Source organism: Gavia stellata, chromosome 1 (genome assembly GCF_030936135.1).
Source record: "Gavia stellata isolate bGavSte3 chromosome 1, bGavSte3.hap2, whole genome shotgun sequence".
NCBI lineage: Eukaryota > Metazoa > Chordata > Aves > Gaviiformes > Gaviidae > Gavia > Gavia stellata.
Window position 1 is genome coordinate 1,692,669 of NC_082594.1, and position 27,927 is coordinate 1,720,595.

The window sequence follows — 27,927 nt, forward strand, 5'->3', positions numbered from 1 at the left end:
TTGGGGGCTATTCAGCCAAAGAAACCCTTTGCAGATCACAGAGGCTCCAGGAAAGGAAATAAGGATGAGTTTTTCTCTCCTTGCAGGTCATCTTTATGCCAGCGGTGGTAAAAAGCATGGTCTTTTCCTGCTTTACTGCTAGCTCCTGATGCTCTTCAGAAATGCCGGGGTGTCAGGGACGTATCCCACCTCTTCACGTCGCACCAGGTCTCACATCTCCGCCATCTCTCCCTCCTCCCTCTGCACACCCAACATCTTCGGTAGCAGGAGATGCCGGCCGGCCTCTTGCGCTCTCCCGCTGGAGAGAGGCACCTCCACAGCTGTGGCTTCAGTGCGGTTCAATTTGGTTTGTTTGCTGGAATTTCTGTAATTTACACTAGTGTATCCTTTATTGCTGTGCCAGTCTATTTAATACTGCAACTTTTTTTTTTTATATATGTGTATGTGTGTATGTGTGTCTGTGTGTAAATAAATCAATAGCTAGGTTAAAGTTTTTTTCTTTACAAGTTCTTCGTTTCTTTCTCTGGGCTCTCTGTCATCCTCAGCTCTGACGTCTGGGCTCGGAAGATGTTCCAGTGACCTGGATGAGCAGAGACAGACATTCATTAGCAACAACCCTTGGAGCAGAAGAACACAATTTACCCAACACATAGCACCCTCCGCACTGGAGGACTCATGAGGACCATGCTGGGAGAGAGGTGGGGAGAGAGGTCTGCCCATGACGCTGGTCATGGCCAGAGCAGCTCATCAGCAGTGCCATAATCTGGTCCTAGACTTTGCCATCTTGCAATTAAAATAGTATTTGAGGTCAAGAGGGGCCCTATATACCTCCTGCAATGCAATCAACAGCACAATCAACAGCATTTCCAATGTTTTCCCTGGAAACCGCTCGCACGCTCTTAAAAGAAAAGGAGCTCAGTCTGAAACAGGGATAAATCCCCCTCTCTGACTCCTCAAAGGATGCTTTAACGTGAGCAGTTACGGCCACGTCCTCCCCGGCACATCTGGGATTCGGGCTGACTCCCTGCCTCTCAGGGGGAGAAGCAGCAGAAAAGCAAAATTCACATTTCATGGGCCGTGGGCAGGTATGCTTCTCCCCTCCCTTCTGTCAGCCCCATTTCTTTGGGGTGGGTTGCTCAAAGCCCCCCCAATTATACTCATTTTTCTGCTGCTGCCCCAGCCTTGGCTCTTCGTGCAGGGCATTGCCACCACCTACAGTCGGGAAAGGTCCTGCTGCAGAAGGAGAAGAAACCCCCTGGGTCCCCCCACAGCCTCACCGGTGAGCTGCAGACCCCCTGCAAAGCAAATGCATTGGTGGGAGCTGGGCAACACCCCAAAAATGAGCACAAAGCTCCCCAATCCCTCTCTTTGCTCCCCCAAAACACCAGCATCCTCCTACTTGCAGGAGGTGGCTGGAGGCACTTTCCCTCTAGGTGCTTCCCCCATAATCCCAGCAAGGATTACGCAGCCCTGTCGTCAGCCCCGGGGGGGCATATTTTCTAGCTGAATTGATCTCCTGTTGTGAAGAAATCATCAGCCAATGCTTTCCTATAACTTGCGGCAACGCAGAGGGATGGTTTCACAACAGGGTTATTTGTCAGGGGAAACTGAGGCAAGAAGCATTGGGTACGCGCCAGAGATCCCATCAGGGTGGGAAGCCCAACCTGGGAGCAGGGACTTGAAAAATCCCCCAGGATTAGGTCAAGAGATGTTGTCTCAAACAGATTGGGGGTGAAAACAAATCTCCATCCTCCCTGTGGAACTGGGTGTGCTGGTATGCGCTGGGCACCAGCGCTGTTCCTGGCTGACCCAATGACCTGCGGGTGCTGCACAACTGGGAATGGCTCCGATCCGAACCTAACCCATTAAAAACTCTAACCCAGCCCAGGCGAAGAGGCAACCAGCGGGAAATAGCGCAGCAGCTTCACTCCACACAGGCACTCTCGGCATGTGCACTGGCATTCCTGCTTTTTGTAACATTTACGCACATCCAAGAACATTAAGAATGATTTTTAAAAATATTTCAAGAGTTTATTTTTTTCAAATCCCTTGCATCATTTCCCCCCCCCCCCATAACACCAGATGGATTAGATATAAAAATCAAACAGTTTTACGGGCTTTGGAGAGACAAAGCCTTTGGATTTCACAAGCGTGCATCCACTTTTAGAAAGCTGGCTGCCCTTTCCGATACCATAAAGTGAAAATGTGACTGCTAACCAGGAGTGTTGCATATGTGTGTGAAGACAGGTCAGCCCCGACCCAGCTGTTTGCACAAACCTTCTCCCTACAGTTCAGCTCCCCACACCGTGCCGGGATTTATGCAGCAAAACACAGGGCTGTTTGGGGCAGGGTCTGCCGGAGGAATGGGGAAATGGTTTTTTTCTCTCCCTACCTTCGTTCGTCCTGGTGATCAGCCTGAAGTTCTGCGCTTCTTGCTTGAATTCTTGTTTGCTGATCTTCTTGGTCTGTATCAGATGAAAGATCCCTGCAGAGGGAAACACAGGGCATCAGGCTCTGCGATGCTCGATTTAAAGCTCAGATGGGTTTGGATGTACCCCTCTCTGTCCCCTCCTGAGATGCAAAAAGGACACAGGCTGCACTGGATGCCCCGGGGTCCTGGTTCAGTGAGGGACCTGCTGCCGAAGCCTGGTGGGAGTTTGGGAGCGAATCCAGGGCTGGCCAAGGACCAGGAGAAATCTCATTTGAAAACAGTAACTGCTCGTTAAATCAGAACACGGTAGGGACAACACTACGACGCAGGGGAAAGCAATAAGATTTTGTTGCTCTGAAAAGCATCTTGCACTGGAGGAGGTCTGATCTCCCCCAAAACCATATGAGAAATTAAGGTGAGACCAATGGGATCGGGGGATCCCTGTCCTCTCTGCTTACTCTTGACCACCTATCTTCCCTGACTGCAGAGGCCCCTCCATCCTCGGATGCTTTCCTTTCCTGGAAGCAGCCAGGGACCAATGTTTTCCATCCCTCTGCCCCCAGCCCTGAAACTCCACCAGGACAGCAGAACCCACGAATGACCTCAGCAGAGATTGATATTTCTTTCCGTGCTAGCATCATCCCGTTAGTGGAGGTGCCTGACTCAGACGTTTGACCCAAGAAAACCAGAACCTGCATTTAGTAACGGATGCGACCTTTCTGCGAGATTAGAGGTTATGATATTCATATTCGCGTGACAAACCAGGCAAGTATGCCTGGCATATCCTTCCCCACCTCTCACCCAGGCTCCCCGTGCATCCAGCATCTTGCTGCCGGCAGATGTCAAGAGGTCAACATGGTCCCCCTTATTTGGTTAAGAGACTTTGCCTGATTCCCAGCAGCAATTACACATAAAAGAGTACGTAACAAATGGGAATCGGCTAGCAATCCATATAAACGAGATGTTATGGACTGTGGAAAATTAATACAGGAAGTCAAAGACATCCAGAGAAATATGTGGATATTTGGACTATTAATAAGTCCTTTAAGTGGCTCAGGAAAAGAAGTCCTACCAGTAACAAAATAAGATACTGGATGGAGATAATAAAACTGTTAATGACGCAAGAAAGGCACAAGTGTTCAATAAATCCTTCTGGTCTATACTTAGAAAGGAGCAGGAGGGTGTGCTTATAGTCCCCGTGGCTGATGAAGCACTTTCCAGTACATTAGTAACCAAGAGGATATTTTAAACAAGAGCTACAAGAGATAAACATCTTTTAATCAACCAACCTAGATAATGTTCACCCAAGAGCCCTCAGAAAGCTGGCTGAGACCTTTGGCCCCCCGGATGGTCGTTTCTGACATATGCCAGGAGCTGGGGAGCAGCGGAGGAATGCAGACGATGCTCTAGCACGCACAAGGAGAGAATGAGGCGGCACAGATAAGAATAGCCCACTGTGCTTGCCATCCGCCGAAGAGGCAATAGGGGATGGAGCTGGTAAAGGGTGATGCCATTTCCCGGCAGGCAGATCCTGCCCAACAGACAGGACCATTCTTTGCAAAGTTTAGGATGAGGTGGAGGGAGGTGGTGGGGCTGTTGGGCACTTAGCACCTTTCTTGGTGCTTTAAAGGGAACTTGTAAGAAAGATGGGTACAGACTTTTTAGTAGGGCCTGTAACGATAGGACAAGGGGTAATGGCTTTAAACTAAAAGAGGGGAGATTCAGACTAGATATAAGGAAGAAATGTCTTAGGATGAGGGTGGTGAAACGCTGGCCCAGGTTGCCCAGAGAGGTGGTGGATGCCCCATCCCTGGAAACATTCCAGGTCAGGTTGGACGGGGCTCTGAGCAACCTGATCTGGTTGGAGATGTCCCTGCTCATGGCAGGGGGTTCGACTAGATGACCTTGAAATGTCCCTTCCAACCCAAACCATTCCATGATTCTATGATTCTATGCTTTAGGCACTGCCTCAGGTCCAAAAATCAAGCAGAGTCCAGTAGAGCACAAGGAATGAATTAAGGACCAGCCCCATCTCCAAGGGAGCAATTAATCTTTCCTAATTTTGGAGAGACAAGGGAGAGACAGGGTCTTCCACAGTGCCATTCTACCCATCCTAAAATGGGTGGACGGGACATATCGTAACTGCTTCTCTCTGCTGACTACGTGGGGGACCAACATGATTCTTTGAACGTGATACTTAACGCTGGGCTGGGGAGTGAAGAGAGTCTAACTCAAGAAACTGGTCTCAGGACTTGCTAAATCATCTGCAAAACAAAGCCTTGGCAGGTGGATGGAGATGGAAGCATTGGGTGCATATGGGTGTATGAGACCCATCCCAGCAGGACACAACCTTTGACCAGAGCCCCACACCCTGTTTTGGGCTCTGTACTTCAAGAAAGACACAGAGAGAGTCCAGAGCAGAGCTATGGGAAGGATCAAAGGACCAGAAATTTCTAACATCAAGGGAAGACTGAAAAAACTCAACTGCTTAAACTGTGTAAGAGAGGACAGAGGCAGGAGCTGATGGCATCTTCAGAAAAAAGGAATCTGCTCTTCACACCTGCGGTGGAGAGGATGAGAAGGCATGAGCTCGAGCTGCAGGGAAGCTGCACGTTGGGAAAAGTCTTCCCTTAGGAAGGGGTTTGTGGCTGTGGAAGAAATTAGATGGGCTGTAGAGCCTCCATGGCACGAGATCTTCAACCACATGCCAGAAGAGTGTGGGGATGGATGGTCCAAGCCCTGTAGGTCTCCGCCAGCCCAGGTGTGAGGTATACCAGCATGGTGAAACACTGGGGATTGCTGAAGGGCCCAGAGCTGCAGGTTTTCAGGAAAGAAAGCAGTATTTTGATCAATGTCTGATCAACATCCTGGCAGGGTAAATGTGGGAAAGAGGTCCGTGGGGGGACTGCACCTCCGAGTACAGCCCAGCCTCCAGTGAGGCAGGGTGAAGGGCAGGAGTCAACGACAGAGCCTCCAAACCGTGCTGGTCCCTCTCTGGTCCTGCCTGTTCCTTTGTTGTCCTCATTCCCAATGATAATTCCTTCTCTAAAACATCATAAAGTCACATTTCAAAACTCATGAGGTGTTCAGACCCCTAAAAGCATGGGGAAGCCCCCACTGCCACTCATCTGAGGGCTGGTCGTGCACCACCGGCAAGCTGGGTAAAGCTTTTGGCTGGGTTTTGGCGCTGGTTTCTCCTCCTGCCTCGTGGAGGAAACAGTCCCAGCACAGAAATAGATGAGGCCACGTAGGTATCGTAAGCCCATACAAAGGCAGATGGATGGGCTCCAGACGCAACTTGCAGCCTCTTTTCTCCACACACACTGCTCTGTTGGTAGAGTGATGGACCATGGAGAGGTGGAATCCATATGTGACTGAGCTCATGCTCTTTCCCAATAGTAACACTTCGCTCTGCCAAGCAAAAGAGCTGTGTTGGCCTCGGGGACAAGGGCCTCCCCTGTCCTTGGCTGGCAGGGCTTGGGAGCTCCGTGCAGACGTGAAGCTTTTGGCCTCAGAAGGTGGCGAGAAGGTTTGGGTGGCAACCTCTGCCAAGGAGCGAGGAGAGGAAACGGTGGGGCCCAGACAGTGCAGGCTCAGAGCTGTCCTCCAGCTACAAGGTGCCATTGTGAAGGAGGCTTTGACGAGGGGGGGAGGACAGGGAGAGGGGCACCGTGGAGGATGGAGGATGGCAGGGGGAGGGTGGAAACATGGTGGCAGCCAGGGCTCCATCTCTGGAGTTAATTTCTCCAGCTACTATCCACGTGTGTCCACCCTTGGCAGCTGGGAAGAGCCAGTCCCAGGAGGTCTGGGGTCTCCTTAAGGTGTGAGGTGAGACAGAAACATACCCTAGAGACCAGAATATCTGCCTACACATGTCCAGAAGACACCAAGCTACACGGGCTGAGGATCACTGTATCCATAGGTAAGGCGTGACCAACGTCAAGCGTTCAAGGCACAAGGTTTTGCAAGAAGTAGAGTATGTCCAGCGGAGACTCAGGTTTGGGGCACTGTGATGCTTTCCTGGGCCCAAGAGAAACACAACACAAATATCTACTGGACCGAGTATCTCTCACAGAGATAGGCTCCTCTGGTCCATAAGAGTGTTGCAAAGCTAAGGTACAGGGCGGAGCAAGAGATTGGTGTCATTTGACAGTGTATTTGCTGTGCTTTGACCTCTGGAGTACCCACCAGCTGGAGCACCCAAATCCACCTATCCAAAAAGTGAGCTAGGGGCAATTCATCCCCCCTTTGTGTATCTTTGCAGCAGTTCTGCAAGCTTTGCTCCCAGTGATGGGTGGACTGGAGGGGAAAAAAAGAGCAAAAGCAAAAATATGGAATGCCCAGAACAATTTCTTGTTTTGTTTTCCATGTGCGTTTGGCATGGAAGCAGGCAGGTTTGGAAGAGCAGCCCTATGGCCCTTGCCTTGCTTGCCCACGTGCTGTGCCTCTGGATGGTGTCGCAGCTTGTGGCGGGGTACACCGGGGCCAAAAATGGTTTCCAGACTTTGGTCTGCATGCAACTGCGGCAAGGGTGCAAAAGCGTGGAGTTAGAAAAGCCAACCTGCTGTCAGCAGGTTTCGACTCACTACACAAAGTCTGGAGCACCACGAGGAAAGCCTGAAAAATTGAACAAAGCTTGGAAAGCACCAGGTTTCCACGCACACCTCCTTCACTGCTGGCTGGTTTCATTATGGTACTCACCTTTAATCAGTTTCCAGTTGTAGATTTCCACCTCTTCTGCGGGCTCCTTCTCGATCGCAATTGTCCTGAGGATCTCCTTGGAGGTCTCCGAGCTTGGCGGCACAAACATGTACACCAGGACGCGGTTGGGGTTCTTGCCACACCGGGTGGTGACTATTTCATCAGTGGGTTTGACTCTAGTTTCTGGGCAAAAACAAGGACAGAATCCATTAAATAGGGGCAGGAAGGAGCTTGGAGGAGGTCATCTCAGCACCCAAGTTGAGGGAAAGGCATCTCATTGGATTTGATGCCACGTGGCACAGCCACATCTCTGAATGGGACCTTGGCTCCCAGGGTCCCAGCTCCCTTGGTCCCCAGCGCCAAGATCGTCAGTGAAGGGAGATGTTGATAAAGGATCTGTGGACCTGCTCATCCTTATATTTTCCATTCCCCTTGATTTTGGCAGCTTCTATGCCAGTGGGGATGGGTAAGGGGGATTTTCTCCAGCTGGATCCCCCATACCCACTGCAGGGACCTTGGTGCCATCAAAACTGCAAAGCGCAGGCTGGATTCCCCGCTTCCCACCTTGCTCCCGCTGCCATCCTGGAGGAGCAACGTCAGTGAAGGGAAGGGATGAGCCTGCAGCACAGGAGCCAGCGCTGTGGCTGGGCTGCCTGGGCAGCGCGCCCAGCTCAGCCCCACGGGTGGGCCCAGCCGCAGCCCAAGCCCCCTCCCCACATGGGGTTCAACGGCAGGGAGACCCACACCAGGGGCACCATCAGGACCCTACGTGACTTTTTCAACATCCCTGGTGAAGCAGGGCTGCTAATTTTTTAATTTTTTTAATGTATCTGGAGTAATTAAGAATCCCCCATGGTTTTGGAAGGAGATTTATTGCCTTTGGTTGTGGTCCTTGGAACGCAGAGGAGCCCAGCTCTGCTGAATTTAGCCTTGTTCTCCCTGTCATTTTGGATGCTGAAGCTTTTTACACTACTCGAAAGAAAGTTTGGCTATAAATAGACACGTGGGGTTTATTTTAGTAGGACAGTTATTTTAGGCCTGATTCTGCTCTCTCCCGTGCTTTCTGGGGCGGTCCTGAGCTACTCTTCTCAGAGAGGGGATAGAAATCCCAATTTAAAGGGATGCAAAGCAGGGATTTTTCAGCAACGGGAAGACAAGCATTCACATCTGCAGGCTCAGCATGACGCAAAGGGAGACAACCACAGCCCACCACCTTCACCCCTGCCACCGTGGGGTCTGGGTGCAGGAAAACCTCTATCACAGACCACTAAACTTCACCCACTCCAGGGCTGCTCTTTGCATTGATCAAGGCAGCCCCACCTTCCCGATAGGGAAGGAACCACATGTCCCTGCAGGTACAACAGGTATTTAACAGCCTCGGAGCTTCACACTGGAGCCACTCGATGGCCAACGGTGTTGGGGAGGGGGAGCAGGGACCCAGGGGTCCCGGCCGCTAGCTCTGCCCCCAGCAGCCGCAGTGGTTTCCCCATCCGACCAATGCATTGCAGCAATTCCTCTTAAATCAGGATCCCTTTTGCAAATAGAAATCACTCAGCGTTTCTCTCCAAGCTACTGGGTACAAAGGAGGAAGAGGAGGACAATCATGGAAACTGCCTGGAAAAAGAAGATGGGCAAAACCTCCATGCAGTAAAGCAAAGGACAAGCATGTAACTTGGCTGAGCAATGTGTATGTGTGTGTGATTGCTATCTATGAGTACTGGAAAGCAAGAACAAAATCATTTTGGCTGGGTCAGAGTGTTTAACTGGAAATAAATGAAGACTGAACAGCAGACAAGAGATTCCAGCAGAGAAAGTTGTAGACTTTAAACCAGAAAGACCCACTATAATGGGAATGCAAGACTGGAAGGGCTCTGCTCACTCATCACATCCCATTCCCACCAGGCACCATGTCATAAATCCTGCTCATAAACATATCAGAAACCTTATTAAAACAAGCTGAGCTTCTGCCCTTCGCTCCCCTGGGGAGGCCATCCCAGAACCTCCCTGCTCAGAGGCTGGAAAACCTTGAAAATCCCAGCTGAAATTCCTTTGCAGCCTGTTTGCCCCCATTCTTATATGTGGCAATGCCCCATGCTTGTTCTCCCTGGTGAGACCCCTCCACGAAACCATCCTGAAGATGCACATCAGAGGAGATCACCCAGAAACTGCTGCATCTGCAGTCAGGCTCACAGACACTCAGGTATCTTTAGTCTCTCTAGGGAAGCAGTGGGTGGGCCATCATCTAAACATCTACTGCTGAATGATAGTACAGAGAGGTGTAATCTAGAAAACATTCTCCAGTGGGAACAGGAGAAGATCTCATGCCCTGCCACATCTTCGCCAGGTCTGTGGTTCAAGGTAAACAGCCTTCCAAAAACCAAGAAGCAGCTGAGAGACCCAAAACACATTGAACATAAAAAAAAAGAGGTCCTCTCCACCACGGCCCAGCCCCAGCCCAGTTCTACCTGTCCCACTCCAATAGTTGTGTGCCTAACCCTCCCCTTCCAGGGACGGGGACCTCAACTGAACTTCAAACAAACCATGAGTGCCACAGATAACCCCGCACCCAGAAAGTGTCCTCCTAATTTCAAACCTACATTTGAGCCGCCACAATTTAACCCTATGACTTCCTGTCGCAGCTGGAGGTCTGGAGAACAGACCGTGCCCTCTCCCCAGAAAGCATCTTCTATCTGTCTGAAGACTCTTAGCATGTCCCTCCTTGGGCATCTTTCTCCAGACTATACCCACCCAACAGATGCAACCTTTTGGGATCGGTGCAGCTTCCTCACCTTGGGTCAATCCTGCTGCCCTCCAACACATGCCAACCCTCACATCAGTGTTTGCCCTGCTGAACTCATCTGGTGTGAATTCAAGTCACCAGCAATGCGAACCCCTACACATCTTCCTGGGGCTCTAAACCAAGGCTAAAGGAAGGAACTGGAAGGCAACTGCAGGAGCAGGTGGGATCCCACCTACCTGGACATATTTTACAGCATTTCCCATCTACTTTCTCCGGATAGTCACACGGATACTCCTTGGGGCATGTGATCTTCTGGCAGTCCTGGACACCGTCCCTGCAAGTGCAGAGGATGCAGGGCAGGAGGCCGTAGAGCCGGAAGACGGGGTGCCAGACTTCCCCATGGGAGTACGTCTTCCCGTTGTAAACACAAGCTGGAGGAGGGAGAGAAAAGAGTTGCTGATGGAAATAAATCCTCCTCCTCTTTGTACACCCAAGGCTTGGTGGAGCTCAACACATTTCACCACCTCAGAAACGGGTGGCCCTGCTGTCTTGAGGAGCATGGTCCTCTGGCAGCACATCCGGCAGCAGCGGACACCAGGATATTGCAGCCACCCAAACCAGGAGGTGCCATGGGGTAGGGAGACCAGGCTCTGGGAGATGGAGGCTGCTGGGGTCAACCACCCTGGTGGGAGTGAGTGGTAAGTGTGGGCAGGACCTCACCTGCCTCCAAGCCTCTGCAAGCCCAGGGTCTCTCCGAGGCTGTCACAGGCATGAAGCACAGTGAAGAGTGCCACCTGCTGACTCCTCCATGAAAAATTTTGGAGGTTCCAAAATTTCCTCCAGGGCTTCATCTCCAAGGACTGGAAAGAGCCCTTCTGGAGACACAGTGGTGGGAGAGCCCCTAAGAGGAGAAGGGACCTGTCTTTCCCCCTTTGACTCCATGGGGTTGCCTTCTCTCTTTCCCACTCTCTCTTCCAGGAGGAAGACCACAGCACCGGGACAGACCCAGCATGTGGCAGGTAGGTGCAAGGAGGAACATCCTGTCCCTCTGTGGCACTGTTCTGGAATGACCACATGGAGTCGAGTCCTCCAGCTGAGCACCTCCCTTCCCAGGTCCCAGATCTCCAAAAAACCCCAAGGACCAATTTTCTTCCAACCCTTTTTGGAAGGTGGTAGATTCATGCAGTCAAGAGGCTGTGGGCCACTGGGGCTGGATGAGGCTGGCTGTGGAGGAGTGGGAAGTAGGACTCGGTGGTGGAAACCTGCTGCTGAAACAGATTCCCTGGAGAATTCAAAGTCCTGGAGAAGTCACCCTAGGCCAAGCACAGATGACCTGGCCCCTCTATCCCTTACCTTTCTTGTGCTTCTCTTTCAAGACGATCTTCACGGTGGTGCCACCTCCTCCCTTGGGTTTGAAGCTCCTGGGAATGAACTCCAGGGAAGAACTGAGAACAGTGGATGCGGTGGCTCCAGGTGGCTTCCTGCCCATCGCTTCCCCCAAGCACTGGTCTTGCGAGTGCCTCTGTGAGCAGTCAGAGAAAAGAAGGGGACTCAGACCCAGGCAGTTGTGTTGTTCTCACTCCAAAGCATGCTGGAAAAAGCCATGCAGTGTCCTACACGCCTTCCATCAGGAATCCACACGGATGAGCAATGACCCAGGAGCCATCTTGGTGCCTGCCACTGCCTAAGGGGTGCTGAGTAGCTTGTGTCAATGCCCCACAATGGTGTCCTCCCTATGCTGCATGTGGGTCACTCTCACTGGGGCAGCACCCTTCTCTTCCCACGCTCAACCCAATGTCCTCAGAGAAGCATGTGAGGTCCTACATCACTAACACAGGCAAGGAAATGGGCTGGTCTTTTCTAGATACCTGCTAGGAGACTGAGGACCGGCATCCATGTGACCCAGACAGGATCAGAGAGGTAAGGATGGGCCATATCCTGCCCTCTCACCTGGCAGGCACCAGGAGGGTTGGTGTGGGGCTGCCAGCCAGTGGGACTGAAATCCCAGGAACATCCCAGGCTTCCAAGAGCAAACTGCTGGGACAAGACATGCAGCACAAAGGGTCCCCTTGTGTCTATTTTGGACATTTTATAGGTGGTGGAGGTGTGACGCTGGCGTTTCACCCAGCAGTATGGAAAAGGGCAGGGCCAGGAGCTGTAAGTGACCTAATCCCACAGACCTGGCATGGGCTGCCCAGCTCTGAAATGTCACCGTGAATCCACCCTCGGCAGCCAAGGAGTCACTTTTTCCTTGCTGGGGCTGCCGATAAAAACAGCCTGGGGAAAGCATACTGATGGCCAGCTCCAGCACTGGCTGCTCTCTGTGGGAGCTACGACTGGGAGGCAGAACACCTTGGAGGCCAAGGTGGAGACGAGACACCAGCTCCTGAAGCAAAAGTCCCCAAAGAGAGATTTGGGTCATCTGACTTTATGGGTAAGGGTTGCGTCTGGCCATCGGTCACCTCTGAGTCTGCTCTGTCCATGGTCCTCAGCTGTCTTAATCTACTGGCCAACCTCAGCCACGTTGGCCAACAAGGAGGAGAAGTGACCAAGACTTCCAGTTCCCGCAGGTCTTTTGCTCTTCCAAAGACATCTGAGATGCTTCAGAGAAGAGAACAAGAGTCTTTCCCTGATGGTCTGAGGTCTCAGCCTATGCTCTCACCTAAAGTCAACTCCCAGACATGATTCATCTGCAAACCAGGTATCCGTGGTTCTGCTGTCCAAAGAACTGACTGCGCTCCTAGAGCTGATGTGGGTCATTTCTTTGTAGAAGACTATAGCCAAGGGGAAATGGCTTTCTTTGAGCTCTTTAATGGGGCTGTGCTAGAAGCAATAATCTGAGTTTTAAAATGCAAACTTCACGTACAACACCTCTGTTTAACTGCAGTGGTTCCTCTTCTGTGGACTTCTCATAGGAGCCATCTGCAAGGAAAAAACATTGTGCTGTGAAATGTGGCAGGGATGGATGGTGATTTGCCCTCTGGGGTCCAGCTGACTAAAAGCAGCTCTCTTCAGGGTGCTGGCCCACCTGTGAGGTCTGGAGAGAGAATAGCTTCGAATATGCAATTCACATAACCCAAAGCAAATGGGAGCCATACCCCAAAAACCCTTTTATCCCCACTATCAACAACAGTTCAGCTCCAGGAAAGACATGGCCTTGTAGACTTCTGAAGTTAGGTGGCATGAAAACACCACAGAGGTAGAGTACGAGGTGATGGGGATGATATGGCATTAAAAAGAATTCCAAAGACATTCCTCACTGAGTCAATGACAGGCCCCAGCTGCACCAAAGAAAACTAGGAGAGAGGAACACAAATTGCAGAAGGGGACAGTTTGGAGGAGGCACCTGGAGGAGGTCATTCTGTGTCCATGGCCAGGAGACCACCACAGCCTTCCAGCTTCATCAATATGTCTTGTATTAAAGAGTCATTTTATGCTGTGACTTCATTGTCAGCAGGTGTGAACCTGCCTATTCAGTCTTGAGTCTGTCTCATTTGGAGACGTGGAGTTTGATTTTCTCCCCACTCTCCCAGGCGTGAGTCAGGGGAAACAGCAGCAAGTTCAGGAGTTTTCTCCCCCATGGAGAGCTGTGGGAGTGAAACTCAGCCATGCTGTACTGGGGTGGAAAGCGGGGGGGGTTCCCTGACTGTCCTGGAAACTTCCCTGGAGCAACAGTACCACGCACCATCTTTACATGGTCCATACAACCATCTCCATCCTGGTGGGTGAGTGGTCTGGAGGACTTTGGCCTGCACGCGGGTCACATCTCTTGCACAATGTACAGTGGCAGGGCAAAGAGCTCAGCCCTAGCGAGTGTATGGGCTGCAGGGAGGCAGGACACAACTAAGTGTGAGAGGGAAAGCATGCAAGAAAAAAACTGAGCCCTCATCTTTTTTTTCCTGGTGCAACCAAGACATAGCAAGTGGCCTGATTTACAGCACAGGCTTCCAAAATCCTGCTAAAGTGGCTTGAAATGGCTCCTGCCAGCTGGTGGCAACCAGCTGGAGTCTCCCAGCCCTCGCTCAGGAGCAGGTCCTGGGCCCCTCATTACCTTTGCAGACCTGGCAGCAGGAATCTGGCACAGTGAGGGGAGAGGAGCACAACAGCTCCGGGCAGGTCACCAAGCCGCAGTAAATCTGGCCTTCCTAGGAGGGCAGAAGACAAAAAAAGCATTGTCAGCATTACCAAGGTCCGGACAGAGCTGTATGTCCTCCATGTTGGAGTGCCAGCACTTCAAATTGCAGATCTAGCATAAATCATAAGCGCCCCAATAGTCCATCCTCAAATATCACCATGTAGCAACTGATAAAAGCTGAAAATCTGCCCCTGCCGCACTCTCCACCCTGTGGGGTATAGCATGGTGGATGGTGTCCTCTCCTGGCATGGCCGGTCCACCAATTGCTGGTCCACATGCTCATGAGTAGAGTGGTCTTCCCCAAAAAGAGGGAGGCAGTGCCTTTCTCTCAGGCATTGTTAGTGCTACCAGATCTGAAATAGCCACCACACACACCTGTAAACTCTGCATAACACCCACCAACCCGAAGTGGCACAAGAACCTTTTCTCTGACATCTCCCAGGACAAGGACCTGGAGGAGACAGGTGGAAAGGGGAAGTGTGATGCATCCACGCCACAGCTCTGCCCTCCCTGTGTGTTGGGTTATTTGACAACACCAGAGCCAAGCACACAAAGACACTGGGTCAAGAGCTGTGGATGGACATTCAGGTGTAGACCTTCTTCCACCAGCTTGGTAGTTAGTTTGGAAAACATAATAGCTGTAGTGATTCAAGCAGAAAACCACAGGCCAAGGCCAGTCTTGACCTTAGTGCATCCCAGTCCCACTTCAGTCAATAGATTTACATCTGTTTGCTGCAGGCCTAAGTTTTTGCTGCTTTGCAGAAAGGTAAAAAAGGATATTCAGCAGCCCAGCAGCAGCCAGACCTCAACAGCAAGGTCCTCTTCTCCATGCAGCAATTTTTCTTTGGGGTATCCCCAGGCTCTCAGACAACCGAAACCAAGAGGTTAACCAAGGATTTCCTTAGAAAACCAAACCACAGCAGCTTCTTCTACCATCAGGAAGCGAAGCTGCTGTGCAGGGGACATGAAGAGGAAGAAGAAAGTTTGGTAAATGAGAGGATCTGGCGGAGAGCGCAGCAAACCAAACCCTGCTCTCCACTTCAGGGACCTCCATGGGGACCAGACCTGCAGGGAGCAGAGTTTGACCATGGAGCCTCTTCCTTCTTTCTCCTTCTGACCGGCATCTCACGGCAAAGACCTGCCTCAGGCGGGAAAGAGCAAATGTCATAAAAAGCAGGATTTATCCCAGAGGCTCTGGTCTCAGGGCGGTTCTCAAAGAGGTTTAGACCAGCTGTTCACGCAGCTGTTCTAGCAGCTGACAACATCAGACACAGCCCGGCGAGACCCTGCCGCTGCAAGGCTCCACAGCCATCCTTTTATTTTCCCCTTTGTATCCAAGGCATTATCCTGCTGAATAAACAGAGCCTGAGTGAAAGCCAGTGCCTCTGAGAGGGACACATAGGTCTGCAGGCTCCTAGGGATGGTGGCAGATGGGGTGGGAAAGCAGAGCCAGGTGGGCACGTACAGACGTGTTCGAGGGTTCATTCCTTGCGTTTGTCCCCAGCCTGGTGGGCTGGCATCCAGCTGGGGTCCATGAGAGAGGAACCAGCCTCAAAAGCTGTATATAATTTCTATGCCTAAGATATTCCTCTTGCCACCTAGCTCCAAGACACTTAGCTCCAAGGGGTGCACAAGCACCAAAGGTTCAGACCAGCTATCCTGGTATCACAGATACTTTACTATCAAGCATCAGCTGATGGTAACCGCCGAGTGTGTGCTCTTGGCATGAGAGAGGGAGGTGGTTTGGGCTCTCTCACTCCATTTTCTTTGCTGGCCAAGCTTAGTCCAATTATTTGCTGCAAGCAAAGCACAGACCAGTGGAGCCTGGTCCCATCCAAGGGCTCTGTATGATGAGCAGTGAAAGCCAAGACTGCAACCCTCTTTTTTATGGCAGAGGCTGTAGCCTCTGCAAGCAGTTCCCCACAGTGTCCAAGTCCAGCGTCAGCACTTTCTATCCCCCTTCTTTGCTCCCTCTCGAGGAGGAGGAGCTGCTCCATTTATCTCCCAACACTCAGCTCCTGGCACACACGGCCCCACGCTCCACACACCTTCCCCATTGCTGCTGGCCAGGCTGCCTTGCGCCTCCTGAGCGAAGCATCAGGACTCAGTTTTCAACAGGTTTTTGCAGGATCCCAGCCTGTGGGAGAGAGCTAGGCAGAGCGGAGCCAAGCCCTGTCTCAGGACATTGCTGGAGGCTCACAGAGAAGGATCATCCCCCTGGTGCTGGCAATGGGTCATGGATGGGCAATCCATCATGGGGACGCACACTGAGGACCACACAGCATCCTGGCCACCGTCACAGCCCTCAGGTAAGGCAATAAGGACCATCAAGAAAGATGGGTTCTGCAAAGGTCATTGCAACTCAGCGTGAAAGGCAGATGCTTCCTGCAAATGCTTTTTGTAGACAGCCTGCAAAGCATATGCACAGCTCTTCTCCAGGGCACAGCTCTGCACACAATGGCCCAGAAGGCTGGTGAACGCACTGCAGGAGTTTCCAGATGAGACCAGCTCCTGGTGCTCAAGCACATCTCAGCCCTGGGTTCAGCTTTCACTTAAATCCAAGCAAGGGGGATGAAGATCACCAGGTGCCTGTCCATTGCTATCTCTGACTGCCAGGCTCCACTGCCCCTGACTCTCTGCTGTCATCTCCTGGCTCTGTCAGGGGGAGAGCTCCAGCCATACAGGGCAGGAGCTGGCTGCTGGAGGCACCACAAGACCCAGGCACCCAGCAGCAGGTGGAAGCTACCAAATCTTTTCTGGAGCTCAGCTCAATCTCCCCAGCTCAACACCGGGCTCGACATCACAAGAACTTCAAAAGCCCAAGAGCTGGCACCTCATGTCCATGTTGCCTTGCAGGCACGCTGAGCTCCCCCAAGTTTCCCTGGCTACAAACCCCATCTGCTTTGGAGCAAGCACATATGCGGAAAGGCTTCCAGTTGTCCTTTCTGACAGCCATCTGCCATACGATGCCCCAGTGGGGCAGTGGAATAGCTGGATGCTGTGGGGACAGCCCCAGAGCGCCGGTCCTCACAGCAGGCAAATGCACCCATTGGTGTGCTCAATGGGGACAGGGCTGTCCCCCTTCCCACCCCAAGGAGAACCAGCAGAGTCCACCAATAACTGGCCCATGGGATCTCCAGTGAATAATCCACCCTTGGAGCAGCTTGTTTGTGCTGTTCCCACTGGGGAGTGCTTTGTGCTCTGACCTCAGGGCCCAGCGGACATCTGCAGCACACCCTACTCTGGGTTGAGGCCAGACAACGCACTCAGGCAGAGGGGAAGCACCCAGCTTTGCGGGGGTCCTTAGTCACTGGGCAGAGAGGACCCAGCACCATTTCAGAGGAAGCTCAAAGGAAGCTCAGTCTCCTGCACTGATAACCCGATGCTGGCAATAAACCGTCCCACCATGGGCTGGTGCCACCCAATGGTCCTCATGAGGTTTTTGACCTGGTGGGACACTGTTGGAATGCAGGAGCAAACCCCGAGCCCTCCCTGCCTCCCATGGGCTCACAGGTAGCTTACAGAGCAGCTGCACTGCACACACTGGTTTGGCTGGCGGCTGGGAAAGAGCTCACTGGTGGTAAACATCTCGCCTTGCTGGTACGTCGTCCCGTTGTACTGGCAGGACTTGATGGGTGCCCGGAGGCCAGAAGGGGAATGTGGCTCTGGAAAAGAAGATGAGAAAGCAGCAGGGTGAGAGACAGCCCCTACCCAGCTCCCATGTAGCATGGATGCTCGGCATATTCTCCATCAGCCCAACCTGAAATGACGAGGAGCCCTTTACACACCACAACTATCATGAAGAAGTAGCCGGGGCATTGCATGTCCCATGGGGATTTATATGCTCAAAAGCTTTTGGAGAATGGGGCTACCCTGACCGCGCTCAGCTTAGCACAGAGGTAAAACCTGGAAGTCTGACCTCCCGGGGTCTTATCCACTGCCATGCCAGAGTGGTGGCAAAGCTAGTCAAAAACCACCAGCAATTTGGGAAATTAGAAAAAAAAAATAGAAAAAAGACCCCTATTTTTAATTTTTAGCTAATTACCCATGGGAGAAGCCCTTTTGATTTGACTCCAGCTGATGTTGGAGGTCATCGCATCCAGGGGAGGGGAAAATCCAATTTTCTTAAAAATCTACAATTTTTTTTTCCCTGTATCCAACACATTTTGCTGGCAAATGATCTGAATAAAGTGCCGGCTTCTGGTTTGTCACTGAACTGTGAACTGACATTTTGTCCCTAGAAGGCTCTCGGGATGAGGGGGAGTTGGAGAAAGTGTTCTGGTAGAAAGCCCTTGTCCATCAAAGTGACATTTTGTGGGAGGAAAGAGCAACATGGGCAGTCCGCGCTGCCATTGCTGCCGTGACCCCATGAGCAGGGCCAGACCCAGCATCACTGCACTGCCCAAGGCGTGAGCATTCAAGTGACTGCAGGTGAGGTACACCCTGTAGGACCACGGCCACCTTGTCACCCACTCCTCGGGGGATGTCCACCTACCGAGACAACGCGGGCAGCACTGCTGGGGGTCTGTGACAGGGCTGGCGCACTGCAGAGCCGGGCACTGGATCCGGTAGCACCTGATGTTGGCGTTCTGGGGAGAGAAAGATGGTTCGGTCAGCTACGTGTTCACCCCTGCACGAGGAAGAAGATGTTGGATGATGGCCCCATTATCACAACAGATTGTGCTGACGTAGCTCACCCAGCCAAGGATGTCTCCATCCCTGGCTCAGACCCTGCTGCCAGCCAGCTCATGGTCTCATCTCTCATCATCAAAGATCACTCGTGGTCCCGCAGTAGCCCTGAGCCACCTCCACCCACAGCCCACCAAGGCTACTGAGACAGCTCCCTCAGAAGGTCAACCCAATACCCCCAGGGGGATGTGGGGCTTTTTCAAAAGGAAAGAGATTAATCCAATGCCCCTATGGGACCGGAAAGGGCTTCTCTGGTCAAATTAGACACCAGAACCAATCTGCTTAAAAGCTGCCAAAGCGATGCCTCAATGCAGCAGCAACCCCACCACCTCCCGCGGCACCTCATGGGGGACGTGCCTCAGAGCAGCTGCAGCGGATGCAGTACATCAGCCCCTGTGGCTCCAGGTAGGGATGCCAGCTCTCGCCTGGGCTGTACTTCTTGCCATTGAAGTCGCAGAACATATCCGGCCCTGAAAGTCAACCAGGAGAAGCTACATGAGAGAAAGGGACGGTCCTTGGGAGAGCTCTCCTCCCTCCGTGATGAGAAGAGCAAGGACAACTCAGTGCTTTCATGCTGTCCCCCGTGAGCAGCTGATGGCCACATCCCATCCACCAAACCCCAGACTGAATACATTTGCCAAAAGCTGTTTCTTTGCCATGATTTGTTTTTTTTTAGCCTGGGACCATCTGACTAACTGGCAACTCCTCTGTGCAAGCTGGACTCCCTTTGCAAGCAAGGAACAGAATGGGTGTTTTTAAGGCATAAATTAGAGTTGTGTATCTAAAATAGGTCAGTAGAAATGCTTGTTTGAAGACAAACAGGTGATTTCAGGGTGATGCTATGGGACTGAATTTTCCCCAGAAGGGCTGGGGGGGGAGGGCGGGCAGGGCAGGAGAGCCTGAATTTAGGAGACATTTTCACTGTTACCCAAAAAAAAGAAGAAGAAAAAAAGACATTTTGGGGTAGAAACACATTCTGAAGGAAAACCTTTTGCTCCCCCTAAGAGCTTCAGCTCATTCTGTCAAGGATCCCTGGACAAGCACTATCAGCACATGGGCAGCCAAGCGTCAGCCCTAAGGAGCAGGACCATGCTGGCTTGCCCCATCCCACGAGGCTCAGTCCCTTGGCTTTACCGGGCTTGACGCAGCACTGGTCTGGCTGTAGTGGGTTGAACATGCTCTTCGTTTATGGGGCTGTCCATGGCGACAGCAAGCCTACCTTGTCCACTTTTTGCCCCAAAACACGCAAACCCATGTATTTTTCTATTCCTCCCTGATCCTATCATCCTGAGAAGCCAGCTGTGCTCCTGAATATGTCTGTCCCAGAAATGATCCAGCCCTGCCTACACTGGGATGGGTTTAACCTTGCCGTGGCACAGGGAAAGAGATGAGATGGTGCTCAGCATGACTAGTGAAGGAGATCCTCTTTGGAGATCCACCCTCTCCACGGATTATAGCAGGTCCCTATCAATCCCCTTCACCTCCAAGCCCTCGGTTACACACCAACCCTTTGGCAGGGCAAGGCCAGCCTGCAGCAGGACCTGTGGGACAAACCGTGGCCATAATCACCACCAAAACCCACAGGGCTTTGGCCAGAAACCCCAATTCAGTCATTCTTAACATTCACATCAAAAAGCATCGCCTGGTCCTGCAGAACCAAGCTCTGACCCTGGTCAGACCTGCAGGAACCTGGACCCTGTAACTGGCCGCCGCAACCCGTTGGCTGCTGCCACTCTCCCATGGCGTGTCTCCAAGCCCCAACCAGCTGGAGGGACATGCCAGGGCTTAAGCTCTTTCGTGAATAAGCACACACCTGCCCATGTGTGTTATTAGTGGTTTCAGTGCTTACAGCCCCACTGAAAACTGAAGGTGACTTACAAGGTTATTTCACTGAGGGGATTTGAGGTAGTTTGGGCGATTATGTTGCTCGAAGGCAGCAGAGACATTTATGCTCCCTGAAGCATTTATGGGTCTTTTAAAACCTTGCAGCACCCTGGGGATGCTGGGAGAGGGGAGAGAGCTGTTTTCCGAGGCATGGTGCTCAGCTCCCGCCGCCCACCACGTGAAGTCAGGCAAGCTAGTGGGTGCTGACCCCGCTACGCTGCTGGAAGGGCTCCTCGATGAATAGCAGAGGGTCCCCAAAACAAGCTCGGTGGCGTTCACCACGCCAGTGATGCTAAAAGCCATCCCATGTTCCACTCTATCACTTGGGGCAAAGCAGTGCTTCAGAGAGCCCAGCCAGCATTGTCCCACCTTGCCAAAGCTGGAGATGCCACCTGCTTAATGTGTTTCTCCCACCAACCAGGCAAAACTCATATGAATATGCCGTGGTGAGCTGCCGTCCCTCCTCCAGCTTTTGACCATCCTCAGGATGAACTTAAGCAATGCTCTGCCACAGCCGGACCCTGTGGCCATCAGGAAAGGCAGCCCTATGGATCTATGATGATCCTTATGGGTCCCTTCCAACTCAAGTCCTCTGGGTCTGCCAGAAGCCCTGAGCTCCTCATTCAGTTAATGGCTTCAAGCACATGATTCTCCAAGTTGTACCTTCAAAGGAGGTGGCCACCAGCTGTCCAGACCGCCTAGGCCAAGCACAGCAGTGTGGGGCCAGTGTTGCATCTGCAGAGGTGGAGATTTGCCATAATTTTGGGGTGGATGCTGTCAGAGGGACAGGCAGGAGGCTTTTCCCTACTCAAGTCTTTACACCATCCCCATAGCTTGCTCCAAACCTCTAACAAGTCAGCAAAGCCATATTCCTGGCCATGCACGACATGAGCTTACAGCAAACCACACAAGAATGGGAAGCGCATAGCTGGAAACTGCAGAAACCCAGGAGAGAAAAAAAGAAAGAAAAAAAAAAAAAAAATCATCACTTTGCAAAAGGGTGAGAAAATGACTTCATTTTTCCCTGCTTGCAGCATCTTCATGAATTACGCTGAGGGTGAAGAAATCAAGTTGCCTTCATGTGACACGGCCCCGCTCAGCTTGCGGGCTCCCATGCCAGTTGGCTGCTTTGTTCAAACATTTAATCACAAGCGGAGCCCTGGTTTGGGTCCAGCCCTCGAAAGCAGCCTGATTCATGTCTGCAAAGGGCCTGCTGGTAAAATTAAAGCCGACTGGCAGCACTGGGCAGCAGCAGACACTTGTCCGCATCTCAGTAGCACTATGCCGCGTATTTGGCAAGAGGCACCAGCATGTTTGGTTAAAAGCAAGCTGGGGATGGATGGAAGGAGGAGGCTTAAAAGCTGGAGGCTCTGGATCATTTTTTCCCATGCCAGGCTAATAATTTCATTTTCAGAGGTCAAACTTTGGATATCTTCCCAATTCACTCGGAGTGAAAAGCCATTTGTGGCAGTAAATTGCTCCCGTGCCGTTCAGTCTCCTTATTTATTGCGTCTTCGGCAACAGCACGCTCACAAAAGTCACGTTGTTTTACTTCTCGTTTTCCAGAGAGGGCTCCTGAGCTGTGGAGCGTTTTCAAGGCTGCAGTACCAAAAGTCCAGATGAAGCCATCACCCTGTTTTCCCTCCTGAGGACCACGCCATCCCTGGGCAGGAGAAGACAGCAGGCCAGCCTAGTCCACACCGCCTTGGAGACACAACCAGAGCCTGCTGATTGCAGGCCAGAGGCTCCACACTTGGAGGTGGCCCTATGGGACCTGGCAGCAGGAGCAGAGGTGGGAAGGGGCAAACACTGCCCATTGCAAACACCTCCAAGAAGAGGTCCCACCAATTAAGTTTCTTCCAAAATACAAGAAGCTCCTGATTCCAGACTCTGCTTTTCAGATTACCATTATGGGTTGTATGAACGTGAAAAACCAACTGAAAGCCATGGAAATGGTTCCTCTGCCACCCAGCAACCAAGTTCTGTGGCCTCATTCCCAGAGGGAGGGTGGGAGATGCTGCGGAGAGCGACTCCTCCACGCAGGAGCTGCTCTGCCTTGCCCACCCCAAAGGGCTCTGCTGGGGACATTGTGGAGGAGAAAGGTTTCTCCCTGCCTCCCCTTCCAACAGCCGTCTTCTGCCGTGGCTCCAGTGTTTTCTTGGGTGAGGACCACCTGGTTACAACCAAATCACCGAATACCCGAGGCCAGGGTCTGGGGCCAGTGGCCTGGCCCAGCTCATGTCCGTACCCACCTGCTGGAACCACCCTGGCCCAGCTGTCCCCAGCATTTGGCAAAGCCCCAGTTGGAACCAGTCAACACCATGCTGGGGAGTATACCCACAGCAAGATTCTGGACACCCCCAGTCAGTGCTCAAGGCTGTGCCCAGGCCCTGGTTTACTTTGCTTATCATTAATTGTCACTAATTATCATTAATTGCACCCTGGACAGCAAGAAGGGTATGTGATATGAAATGGAAAGTACGAGGGGGAGGATGAGGCAAGGGAGCATTGTTACAAAGAAAAGGGTCATCTCTGGCCATGGCAGGGACAAGAAGAAGCAATCAGCTTGGGGCAAAGCCTGGAAGATTTAGGACAGGTATTGCGGGAAGCTTTCCGGCTACCAGGAGCTTTAAACCCCAGAAAAGACTATTGCAGAGGCTCTGAGACACTCTATGAACCCCCTGGAGTCGCATCTTCATGAGATCGTCTGGAGTCATCAATCCAGGGTGACAAACTGAGCAGCATGGAGAAATCCCTCCTGCACTGCCTTTGGTGACTGCTGACATCTCTCTCACACTATGAGAATGGCTCTGACACCTCTTTGGGATGTATCTCAACAGCTTCATACACCAGACACCAATGAGATGCTGCTCTGCAGCAGAGACCTGCTCTAGATCCAGTGAGAGACCATGAACCGAGGAGAGATGGGCAAGACCCCACAGCCTCCTTGTCGAACCATCAAACTGGCCAATGTTGGTCAGACCACCCCCAGACATCTCCTGACCTCAGACACAGACAAGTCCCCTCGGGCCAGCATGCCCTTGAGACCTGTCCCTTGAAGCTCTCCCACCCGCTGGCACAGCCTGTTTGAGCCAGTTCCTTGCACCCCTCCAGGGCTGCAGCAGGCTGTGAGGACAAGGGCCTTCCCATGGGTTTCCCAACATGGTGTGACTTGTCTCACTCCCTGCCTGGGCACTTTGACCATGGCTGAACCAGGGGCCAAAACAGGTCAGCTGTTCTCCTGCACTGATCCTGAGCATGGCAGCAGGAACCACAGCGAGCTATTAAACTTGCAAGCGTGATGGCTACCGAAATACTGTGTTCTGCTGCCAAATCCTCCTTTAGCTCAGGCTCAGCCATGCTCACTTCACCTCTCTCTGGATATAGGGACTGATGCTCAAGAAAGTCAAGCCACATACACATGCACATGCAAGACCCTGCCCCTACATCCCCTGTTCCCACATCAGGGTTTCCCAGACCTGAGCAGAGCATCCTGATGGGTCATGGGAGGTTTAAAGCTGCTTTTACATCACTGCTCCATCAGCCCGGGAAACGGTTCCCGTTCACACACCCATTACTCAGACGTGGGATCCCCGTGCATCAATCCTGATTCATGCTGGAGCAACTCTACGCTACAGGACACTGAGGAGTCCCCAGAGGCAAGTCCCTGCTGCAGGTAAAGCCTTGACTTGTGGCTAGAGAGGGGCTAATGCACCCGCGAGACCCCAAAGAGTGGAAAGCCCCATGCCTCAGTTTCCCTAGCAGGGACTTTCACTCCAGGTACCAAACTGGCTCCAACAAGGGTGCTACCGAAATGTTCTGCAGGTCTCAACCCACTTCTCCATTTCATCCCATGGTGTGGGGGATTTCCTCCATCTCTGCATCCCCCCCGTAGATCTCCCCCGAGCAGGGCACGTCTGAGCCGGGCTCCCAGCCCCGACAGCTTTTTCAGAGGTCGCGCACCTGCCAGCTAGCGTCGCGCCGGGCGTGCGGGGGTGTGTTTATGCAAACCAGTTTGTGAGTTTTAAGAGCGGTCATAAATAAAGTGTAAAAAGCACTGTCTGGTACAGAAAGTCCAGGCGTTCCTATGACAGCCCAGTATTTATGAAGGGCTTAAAATGCAACTTAGCTGTGAAGGGACTGGTTAAAACACACCGGGCCCTTGACATGCAGCATCTTAACGACTCCGCTCACGTCCAGATCACTTCCCACGCACTCGCCTCGCTCAGTCCTGGGCTGGGAATTTCTTCTCGGGACTTTGGGAACCTGGAAAACTCCACAGGTCTGCAAAACCAGCCTCACGAAGCATCGCCAAACTCCCCAGGGTGGAGGAGCAGAGTGAAGTCCCCGTGGGCTCTGCGAGCAGCAGACGGGGCCTGTTTCCCTCCGCTCCTTCCCAAAGGGATGCTTGGATGTCTAAAGCGGGGCGCGCAGCCTTCGCCTCTCCCTTACTGTGGCTACCAGGATTTGCTTTTCATCCCAGTCCTTCCCATCTTGGACCGCTCAGTCCCTCGTCACGCTGGATCCGAACTCATAGGACAGATGGATCCCACGAACACCCTTTTCTCCACGTTAAAAAGAAATTAAATGGCAACTTCCAAGCTCCTGGGGAAAACCACTGCCCCGTGCTCTCCAGAGATGCTGGTGTTTAAATGCCTCCAGCCAAAACATCATTGCATTCAACTATTGCCACTGAATTACGCATAGCGGACGGGCTGCAGCACATTCGGCCCAGTAACCTGTGCCTCTGATATTTTTTCAGCTGAGAGTGTAAATCCCCTAAAATAGCCTGTTTCTGTGGGCAAATTCTTCTTTTCTGACTTGCCTTTAAGTCCGAGTGTTTCTGCTTCTCACCTATTTTTAGCCACGACACTAGGTCTCTTGGCTGATGAGCCTGCTCGTAACTAATTTATTCCTATCTTCATTCTCCCTGAGCACTCAGCCCTGAGAAAAACGTGAAGCAGTGAGCTGCAGAGGTGGATGATGGAGAAAAGTCCACAATTTGATGAGGACCCTGTCACTAAGACCCCCCTGCCCTCGGCCATGGGGCACCTGGAGCCCCAGCCAAGCCCCTGCACCACACCATGAGATGCACCCAGCAGCAGAGCTAAAGCGATGCGGAACTGGGGGCAATCCCAGACCTTCCTGCTCCAATCCTACCTCTGTCCCGCACTTCCCAGCCTTTTATCACCATTATAAATCCCAGAAATAAACCCCAGCGCTTCCTCCCAAAACAGACAAACCCCTACTGTCTCCATTCATCCTGATTTGTGCCCAATTTAGGGGCTCTGCTACCATCAGCCTGAAGAGCAAACACCTCACCTAGCATCTGTTGCACCTTCTGGAGATGTCTCCATCCTCCTCCCGGGTACCACGGTTAACCCCTGGCAGAGGCAGGGATTCAGACACACATCCCTCGTGCAAGAAATGGATGCTGTGGTCTGAGCTCGGTGGCTTTCAATGAGCCCAGGGAAGGGAAAGGAGCCAAACTCACCCGGATTTTGCTCTCCAGGGCTCTGCACAGCCCCATCCACCCGCCTGCCCTTCCCCCCCAGCACACCCCACCGCCGGGACAAGCAATCCAGCGCTCACATTTTGGGTCGGCGCTCCAGGAGGATGATTATTTGCCGAGTGCCTAGCGCACTGCTGGCAGCAGGCAAGTCATAAATCACACTAATGCAGCCACCGACAGACTCTACTGGGATTTTGGGAGATTAAAGGGGAGAATAAACGTAGGGACGCAATGGGTCCTGCTCTGCTCAGCGCTCGGGTGGCTTTGCAATGCTGTAGGGGTGCCCAGAACCCGTTGGTGGGGTCCCAGTGCCTTGCCCAAGCCAAACCCACCTCCTGGCCCCAGTTAACACCTCCAGCACCCTCCAAGCTGCTAAACAGCCCTGGCCAAGTCCTTCAAGCCTTTTTGTACAAGGAAGTGCTGGACCTCCCTTCCCCATCCCAAATCTTATCTGCCCTAGTCGGCCAGCTGGGAGCAGGAGCAAGGAGAGAACAAGGGATGGAGATGGAGATGGACAAGGGATGGACATGGAGGTGGACAAGGGATGGACATGGCCAAGGGATGGACATAGAGAAAAGCCCCCAGCTTTGGTTTGGGGGGGTCATTTTCCCAAATTGCCCACGTCCCCATCCACCCTCGCAGGGGAGGTGCACCCAGGTGGGGTGGGATCTGCGCAGGGGACGGGCTGTAATTCAACCTCCTGCCCTACATGGTTTCTAGACTGTGGGAGGGGGGTCCCAGACCTTCAGCATGTCCCCGCCAGCCCACGAAACCCCACAGCCCCCTCTCCAGCACGCAGCAGTGTGCTCGGCGCTGTACGTCCCCACAAAGCAGCTGGGGACAGCAGTGGGTGGAGGGGGACACAGCTCCTGTCCCTAGCAGTGCAAGATAAGGGACTGGGCTTGCTGCATGGCCTGGGACATCCTGGCCATGGAGGACCGTCACCTGCCATGGCGAGGAGCCTTCCCGTGTCCCTAGCCATGCCCGCAAAGCCCCCCCATAACCTCCTGGGGACCCAGGCGATGGGGAAACTGAGGCACGGAGGGACCCAGAGCAGCTGGGAGGGGAGCGGGGGGGACTTACGAGCCCGGGCTCGGCTCTCGGAGGCGAAGAGGAGCAGCAGGCAGCGGAGGAGGAAGGCACGGAGGGGACCCGCCCCGGGAAGCATCGCAGCCCGGCGATCGGCGCCCGGGGGCTTCGGTCCCGGTGTCCGGGGGTGCCGCTGCCCGATGTCCCGCTGCTGGTCCCGGTGCGGTGCCCGGTGATGTCTCGGTCCCGGTGCCGGGGGGGCTTCGCTCTCGCTGCCGGTGCCCGGCGGTGCCGCGGTCTCGATCCCGGTGTCGGATGCCTCGGGGACACTGTGGGCACCCAGGGGTGCCGCGGTGCCGGTGCGATGCCCGGGGATGCCGCGGTGCCGGTTCCCGGGGGTGCCGGTGCCCGGGGATGCCGGTGTCGGGGGGTGCCGGTGTCCGGGATGCCGCGGTGCCGGTGCGATGCCCCGGGGGTGCCGCGGTGCCGGTTCCCGGGGGTGCCGGTGCCCGGGGATGCCGGTGCCCCGGGGGTGCCGGTGCCCGGGGTGCCGCGGTGCCGGTTCCCGGGGGTGCCGGTGCCTGGGGGTGCCGCGGTGCCGGTTCCCGGGGGTGCCGGTGCCCGGCGGGGCTCGTCTCGCTCCGATCAAAGGCGCCTCCTTTAGGGAGAGCCGAGGAGTTTGTTTGTTGGTATTAAAGGCGGAGATGCGGGGGGGGGGGGGGTGATCCGCAGGGTGGGTTTTTTTTTTAATTATTATTATTTTCCCACTTTTTTTGGGTGTTTTAAGAAATTCCTCGGTGGCAGGA

General features: G+C 53.1%; 1 protein-coding gene across 1 annotated transcript in view; it reads right to left on the reverse strand.

Moving 5' to 3' along the window:
• Positions 1 to 500: 500 nt before the first annotated feature.
• CHRDL2 (chordin like 2) overlaps positions 501 to 27,927 on the reverse strand; it is a 30,708-nt gene continuing 3,281 nt past the window's right edge. Inside the window, exons 3-14 of the mRNA XM_059823962.1 lie at positions 27,713 to 27,779; positions 27,176 to 27,450; positions 19,054 to 19,166; positions 18,503 to 18,596; positions 17,530 to 17,672; positions 13,924 to 14,017; positions 12,739 to 12,794; positions 11,226 to 11,394; positions 10,109 to 10,303; positions 7,133 to 7,315; positions 2,393 to 2,485; positions 501 to 580 (exon numbers count right to left, since the gene is read on the reverse strand). Of these exons, the coding sequence (XP_059679945.1) occupies positions 501 to 580; positions 2,393 to 2,485; positions 7,133 to 7,315; positions 10,109 to 10,303; positions 11,226 to 11,394; positions 12,739 to 12,794; positions 13,924 to 14,017; positions 17,530 to 17,672; positions 18,503 to 18,596; positions 19,054 to 19,166; positions 27,176 to 27,450; positions 27,713 to 27,779 (1,562 nt within the window). The remainder of the gene's footprint in view (positions 581 to 2,392; positions 2,486 to 7,132; positions 7,316 to 10,108; positions 10,304 to 11,225; positions 11,395 to 12,738; positions 12,795 to 13,923; positions 14,018 to 17,529; positions 17,673 to 18,502; positions 18,597 to 19,053; positions 19,167 to 27,175; positions 27,451 to 27,712; positions 27,780 to 27,927) is intronic.